General features: G+C 32.4%; 1 protein-coding gene across 1 annotated transcript; it reads right to left on the reverse strand.

The window, feature by feature from the left end:
- Nucleotides 1–1,604: 1,604 nt before the first annotated feature.
- Nucleotides 1,605–3,280, reverse strand: LOC127132335 (transcription factor bHLH94). The gene is made up of 3 exons (XM_051061275.1): nt 2,720–3,280; nt 1,991–2,398; nt 1,605–1,894 (listed from the first exon to the last, which is right to left on the reverse strand). The coding sequence occupies exons 1-3, from the start codon at nt 3,152–3,154 to the stop codon at nt 1,799–1,801; spliced, it is 939 nt and encodes a 312-aa protein (XP_050917232.1). The 5' UTR covers nt 3,155–3,280; the 3' UTR covers nt 1,605–1,798.
- Nucleotides 3,281–7,561: the final 4,281 nt, after the last annotated feature.

Raw genomic sequence — 7,561 nt, forward strand, 5'->3', positions numbered from 1 at the left:
GACTTTCTTTGGTCAACCTCTTTGAACCAACTTGCAAACTTGAAGTTCTTTTGATCTTTGGGGCTTATTGAGGATCATATATGCTTAATATGATTGATAATGAAGTATCCCTAGAGATCCTTGACCAATTATTGAAGAAACTTGATGAGAAAGTCACACAAGATACCAAGATGAATTAGGGTTTCCAAGACAAATAAGCTTTAAAATCTTGACGAATTCTTGATCACAATGACAAATAAGGAACATGGGGATCCACATATGATGTTTAGAACCAATGTGGATAATTTACTTGCTTGATCTCTTGCATTGAGGGTCTCAAACCCTAGATGTAAGCTTGGTGAGGCACAGGTGAATACACACATTACCTACAAAAGAAATGAAACTACACTAAATATATTTTTGATGTTTTGGTTAGTAAACAAATAAAAACGTATGATACAATCACAAATGTGCTTGGTGATCTCCCCTAATGCAAACCCAATGAATAAGGGGTAAGGAGGATACCAAGGTGTGATCCTAAAGTCAATGCAAATGATGAGATAACATAAGGGATCTTAGGGTCAAAATTGGGGTCTTAAACCTGGGTTGGACTGGCCATTAGGCATTCACCCATTTCTTCCTGCGCTCCTCTGAGCTAGCATTTGGCACCCCATTTGCTTTTTATTTCTTTTAGGGCTTACTTTTGGCCTATTATATATTATTTTTATTTTATTTTATTTTGTTTATTTTGATTTTGCTTTTTCTTTCTTTTAACAACTACAACAACAGGAAAACAACAACAACAACACCAGCAGCAACAACAATATCAACAACAACATTGAAAGATTTCCTAACTAATTAAGAAACCTTAAAAGATTTTCTCTCTTACAATTCATCCTAGACAATGATGTTTATGAGTTTGGAGCGACAACATATAAGTTAGGTGATGACAAAATCAAATGAACGAATGTTTTTATAAACAAAGTTGAATAATCCTCCCCCTCAGTTGGTAATTATCTAACCGAAGGAATATATGGCTTAATATTTAAATAAAAATAAAAATAATGACAAACGGATATAGGCTTGTTTACTTTAGTTTTTTTTAATGACTTTTATAGTGTACCATAATTTTGTTTAAAAAAAATTTACAAAGAAATATTTTATAAAAAGTTTAAATAAAAATTTGATTTGAACAATTATTCTTAAGATCTTATTTTAGATATTTCATCATTTTATATTGAAACTTTTTTAGATATCAAAATTTTTAAAAATCATATATGAGATACAACGTTTTGAAAAAATTACGAATTTGATCATTTTTTTAATCTTTAATAAAATATAAAAAAAATAATTTTTTTTTTAAATTTAAAACAAACAAGTGCATACTTAATATCCTACTTCAAAAAAAAAAAGGCTGAAGTGGAGCTGACATGCAGGCCTTACAATTTTAAATGTTAAGATTTGTGCAAATTCTTTTTTAATGCTCGCGTCATTAAAAACTCAAAAATACTAGAGCAACAAGTAATAAACATAATAAAAAATATGAGCTTAAAACTGTCTTCCGAAAAAAAAATGTCAACAAAAGGGACTATGAAACCCATTTTGTCACCCTAATAGAGGTACTCTCAAGGACAATTATTTATAGATTTCTCATTCAATTTAGTCATCTTAATTATCATGATATGAAACACTTTTCCTTTCAATAATTAGATTCATCTTGAAAAAGGAAATTAACAAGAGAGAGAATAATTTTCACCATCCTCAAGAAATTTCAAGATTAAAAGAAAAAGGCAAGAAAAAAAAAGTTAAAGTTTAGATCTTAATTCAATATTGACTCTTGTTGAATCCTTTCCAACATTTTGTATACAGCTGAAGCTATCTCATCCACTGATCCAAACATGCAATCATCTTCCACCTACAACAAAAGTGCTTTTACATGGAGAATAACTTAAAGAAGAAAATCACTTCTAGAAAAAGCTAAAAAACCAAGAAAGGGACCACTGACAATTACCTTAACACTGAGAGAATAGAAGACAAATTCATGAGATGTAGTGACGTTAAGATGCAAGATTGTGAGACACATTCCATGCAAACTAGAAACCATTTTCAAGAGTTGTTTTGGTCTTTTCTTTGATCTTATTTTCAGATTTGCATGGCTTTCCACCATTGTCACTTCAATGTCAGCAATAGTGTTGCTAGATTGATGAACTTCACCACCCATTTTTGTCTCAGAAGAACTCTCACAAACACTTGTTGAGTATTGTGGAAAGGTGAAAAATTCAGAAAAGGGTTTGTTTTTATCTCCAACAATAGTATCAAATTCACCCTCTTTTTCTTTCTCAACACCAAGAAATTGTAGCTTTTGTTCAAGATTCTTCACAAAGTTAATAGCTCCTCCAATTATAGATGCTTGATCAACCTACAAAATTCATCAATTAAAACACACTAATAACATAATAACATGTTCGGACATCAGACATCTCTTTGATAAAAAATGTCAGCACATCAGACATTTGTCAGACACTACCAGATACATCATACATGTCTTTCATCAGAAATGTCAGCATATTATTATATAATAATATGTGTCAGACACCAGACGTATCTCCGATCAGAAATGTAAGTACAAATTAACATGTGTCAGACACCGGATACCAGACATATCTTCTATCAGAAATATCAACCACACCTATGCAACGAAACAGGCATTTAGAAAAAAGAAAAAGTGAAATAAAAGTACCCTTTGGACGTAAGATTGAGGCATGAGAGATCTCAGAACAGATAGATACTGATTCATTTGTTTTCTCCTGTTACGTTCTACAGCAATGTGAGTCATTCTCTGGTTCTCGATTTCTTCCTTATTCTTACTTGTTTTGACTCTGCGTTTCTTGGAACGAGAACGAGTGGGAGTTGAGGTATCTAAAGACGGATTTGACACCACATTAAGTTCTTTTACTTGATTCTCCATTTGTGGTGAAGAATTGTAGTTACTCCAATTCTCTGTTTGGTTGTTGAGAAAACCATGTTGTTGTTCATTTTGAAGGTTGAAGTTATTGTAGTTAAAGTTAGGTTCAGAATCTGTTAATAAGTTGTAGTTGAAGAGTTCTTTGAATCCGTAGGTAAAAGGGTCTTGTTGTTGTGGTGGTGGATATAGTAGAGTTGGTTCTAGTGACATGGCTTTCTCTCTCTTCCTTGGACAAACACATGAAGAAGATGATGATGGAAGAAAAAAGGTGAGTTGAGTCTTGTTTGTTTAGGAGTGATTTTGAGGTTATAAAAAGGGGTTTTGAGTTCATGTGAAGACACAATCTTGGACAGTGCTTTGCACGTGAAATGAAATAGTGTTCAAGTGCTTAAGTTTAGAACACATATGTTAGTTCAAGACACTTTTATTAAAAAAAAAATTTATTAATTAATTTTGGATAAAAATAATATAATCTTAGGTTCAAGACACTTTTTTATTAATTAATTTTAGATAAAAATAGTTTAATCTATAATATAAGAAAATTCAATATTGTGAAAAATATTTTTTTTTGTTCTTCCCTTTTATCCTGTTACTCACTAAAAAAAGGTAATTTTTTATCTAAATATTTTTTTTTCAATTAAACTAACATAGTCAATTTGAATGGTAATGTTACTATATTGTTTCTTTTTACATACCCTTTTCTTTACTTCCCCTTTTAGTTACATTTTAACTAAATATTTCTAATTTTTTTTCTCTTTTTTCAATATCTCAACTCTTCTTTTGACAATGCTTCATAAAGTCATTGTCCTCTCTCTCTCTTTCTCTCTCTCTCTCTCTCTCTCTCTCTCGCACTGCTTTCTTCTTCTTCTTCTTCTTCTTCTTCTCTCTTTCTCTTTTCTACAAACATTGAGATCACGAAAATGAAGTTGTTCTTCTACCCTGTGTTTGGTGGATTAGCAGTTGTTGTTGCAGTTCTTGAGCTTAGCAAAAACAATAAGGATCGAATCAATACTTCTCCCGCATTCAATTTGTTCAAAAACGATTACCACCTCATTTATTCTCTCATGATGGGTAGGTCTGGATTTTCTCTCTTAGATCTCTTTTGTTTCATTCTCGATCTATTTTTTCTTTACTCTTTGATATGTGCTTCGTTTTAATGGATTCAATGTGCTTGTGAATCGTGGATTCAATTTCAATTTCTATTTCAGACGAAGATCTGCTTTTGGATTGTGGATTTGATTTCAATTTCTATGTTCTTTTCGTCGTACGTCGGCCTACTCAACATGGACTGGGTTGTCGGGAGCAAGTTTTAGACTGGTCACAAAAGCGGAAGTCGTTCATTTCGTGAAATTTTCATCGGTAAGGAAGTCTTTTATATGTCTATTTATTCATTTTTTATATGTCTATTTTCCAAACCACTAAGTTATTTGAATTCTATTCCAATTGAACCATGCATATGCAACAATAATTAGAGGCACCAAATGCATGCCCAAATGAAAGTAACAAGTTGGTACATGTGCAAAAAAAAATAAAGTCCCAAGAAAGCACAAACTTTCCAAACTCGGGTACACACAAAATGAGGTTTCAGAATGAGTGGGGTCCACGATTGTTGCACAAAAAGAACCCTTCTGTAGAGCATGAGGTTGGAGGAGGAATTGCAGGTGCCAACTCATTCACCCTTAGCTAACAAGTTTCACTTTTTTGGGTTCACACAAATTCATTCAGTTTGACACTTAACACATTCTCTAATCCTCCTTCAACTTCCCTATAAATATGACATGCCTCTCCCTCATAAAATGAAGCTTGAAAGCCATCAAACCCCTACAGGAATCATCCATAAATCAACTTCCAAACAGAGCATACGATTGGAATATTTTAGACATTTTCAACATCACTTAAGCATCCAAACACATCCACTGAGCTTCCCTGAACCTAACCAGACCAATAAAGCTTCTCAAAACCAGTTCACCTGAGCTCTACAACTCCACCATAATCCACCTCTACAACCTTTTCCGACAAGGTAGAAACCACCACCATTTTGTTTCAAACAAGTTACCACCTTACTCGTCATGTTTCATTGATGCTTAACCCTATGTTTTGAGCTTCAATCACTGCACATCCACCATTTAATTTTTTATTTAAGTTTTTTTTTCTTCACGTTGTAATCTAAAATTCTCCATGCTTAGATCAAATCAATGGATTATGAGTATGGAAAAACTTTAGTGATCTCAATCGAGTGCAATGGATCCTTATTTGTGCCATGAGGTTGAGGATTGTGGGATTTTGATTTTGAGTGGCAAGAGGTTGAAGATGATGTCCTGCGTGCGTTTTTTCTTTCTGTTTTGAATCATTTCTAAATTATCCAGTCATATGCGTCCACTTGTTTTATTTTAATTGGCCATGTGATTTGAGTGGGTTGACTGCACTAAGTAGGATGCATTTGACCATGATTATGTGTTCTCTTATGATCAAGGTCATCCAATGCGCATACTTTTTTAAGTAAGCTGATTTGATGGTTGTGAGGAGTCACATGGTCATCACTTTTGGACCTATGGATTTAGATCCAACGAATCTGGTCCACTGATGGTCCACCATTGACCATTGACCAGACCCATTTCTCTTGGGCTCAACATGTTTGAGGTTAGAGGGCTTTTACTATTGGGATCCCCTCTTTTTCTTTTGCACCCCCTTTCTATTTTAATTTATTTTCTTTTCTTTCTTGTTTATTTTATTTATTTTCATTTTATTTCTTTTCCTGGTTTTATTTTATTTATTTTGTTTCTAATATTTTTCCCTTTTATTATTTTTACATATTTATTTTATTTGTTTATTTTATTTTCTTCAAATTTGTTTATATTTTATTTCTTTAAAATCATTTATTTTTTTATTCTATTTGATTTTATTATTTTTAATTTCTATTTTTAATTTTATTATTTATCTCATTTTCTTTTATTTTTGTTTATAATTATTTCTTTAAATCATGTAATTTTATTTAATCTTTAATTTGACTTTTTTTATTCATTGATAATTATGACATTTAAATGATTGTTGAGGTGATCATATTTTCAGTCCCCTAATTCTTGAGGGGTGGTCCTTAAGATGACTCAACCTTCTTTGGTTCAAACTTGTTGATGAATGATCACCTGATCATTCTTGACACTTTGCATCAGAGATGAGTTATCTCTTATTGGATCATACTTTAGGTTTTTGATTGGTTGATAGATGATCCCTACATGATTGTCCTGACTCATTTGTTCATCTTCATTTCTTCTCTCATTTAATTTTTAACTTGTGATTGCTTGAGTGATGAAATCTTCCACACTTTAAATCATTGATAGATGGACGCTTCGGTCGATTCAATCTTCTTTGATTCAAACATGTTAATAAATTATCAATGAATTGTTTTTGACACTTTGAATCAAAGATAGGTTATCCCTTAGTGTGTCATATTTTGAGTCCTTTGACTTGTGGATAGATGATCCCGAGATGATTACCTTGTGCAACTTAATCTCTAACCATTAACTGTTATCATTAACCATTGACTTGTTGACCTAATCTTATCTTGCCATTTATTTCTTATCATTTATTTTCTTGTCAATTTACTTTCTTGTTATTTACTTTTAAAAACTTTGTTTTCATATCCATCATCGTTTTATCTATCCCATGGATATTTATCTTATTTTCCTTTATTTATTGTCTTTGCATAATCAAAAAGAACAAAAACATGACAAAATCAAAAGACCAAAAAATTGCATTCATTTGTGACCCATTGTTGGACTTTGAGGACTCATTAGGACCATTGCACTTGGATTTGGTCATGATTCTTAACCCATTTTCCTGACTTAGAATTTCATCAGTGACTTACAATCTTTTATTGTAAGAATCGCATTCATGGCACTACCCTAGGGAGACATGTTCTTAAGCCCATTATCCACTTGTTAGCATAGGTCACTTTGCACACACAAGGCTTTCTCTTGGACTATCTTACAATGATACCCTTTATTTCTCGCATTTATTTCGTTGTAAATATCTATGTATCTCACCATTTCAAAATCAATAAGCAATAAACCCTTGATCTAACGTCAATCGGTATTTTATTAATCAAATTCAAAATACAATAAAAATACGATTAGAATTATGCGCCACAAGCCTTAAGTGGTGGAGAATGAGTAAGAATGGATCTTTCCTACCCTTATTCTGAGTATTTTGGACACAAGACGTTTGACTTGTTTGTCTGAAATATTCACCTCTACCCATAGTCTTTAGTGCAATTCTAATCAAACACACTCTCTCTTCAAAACATAAAATTAACATCAACCCCTCAAACTTAATTTTGTGCCTTAGGGCATCACTCTGAAAACCCTTTTTCAAGGTAAAATCAACCAACAAATAAACATTTTTTACTCCGAACTACAGAGCTTTGATTCTTCATCTAACAATGATGATACGTAGGCACAAGGGTCACAATCCTTGGCGAGCACACAATAAAAAAAAAAACACAATCTCATTTTCCCCTCCCTTTTCCCGATAGTAATTAAGCTTTTAGATGAACACCCATACACGTAGATAACTTATATGGTTACCATCGAGTACGATGGATGTGAAGGGTGTTAATAC

This window comes from Lathyrus oleraceus, chromosome 3 (assembly GCF_024323335.1).
Source record: "Lathyrus oleraceus cultivar Zhongwan6 chromosome 3, CAAS_Psat_ZW6_1.0, whole genome shotgun sequence".
NCBI classification, from domain to species: Eukaryota; Viridiplantae; Streptophyta; class Magnoliopsida; order Fabales; family Fabaceae; genus Lathyrus; species Lathyrus oleraceus.

Coding starts and splice junctions, on each gene's coding strand:
- LOC127132335 (XM_051061275.1), bottom strand. CDS start 3,154: ATGTCACTAGAACCAACTCTACTATATCCACCACCACAACAACAAGAC. Junction 2,399..2,719: donor CTCAATCTTACGTCCAAAGG/GTACTTTTATTT, acceptor TGAATTTTGTAG/GTTGATCAAGCATCTATAAT. Junction 1,895..1,990: donor TCTATTCTCTCAGTGTTAAG/GTAATTGTCAGT, acceptor CTTTTGTTGTAG/GTGGAAGATGATTGCATGTT.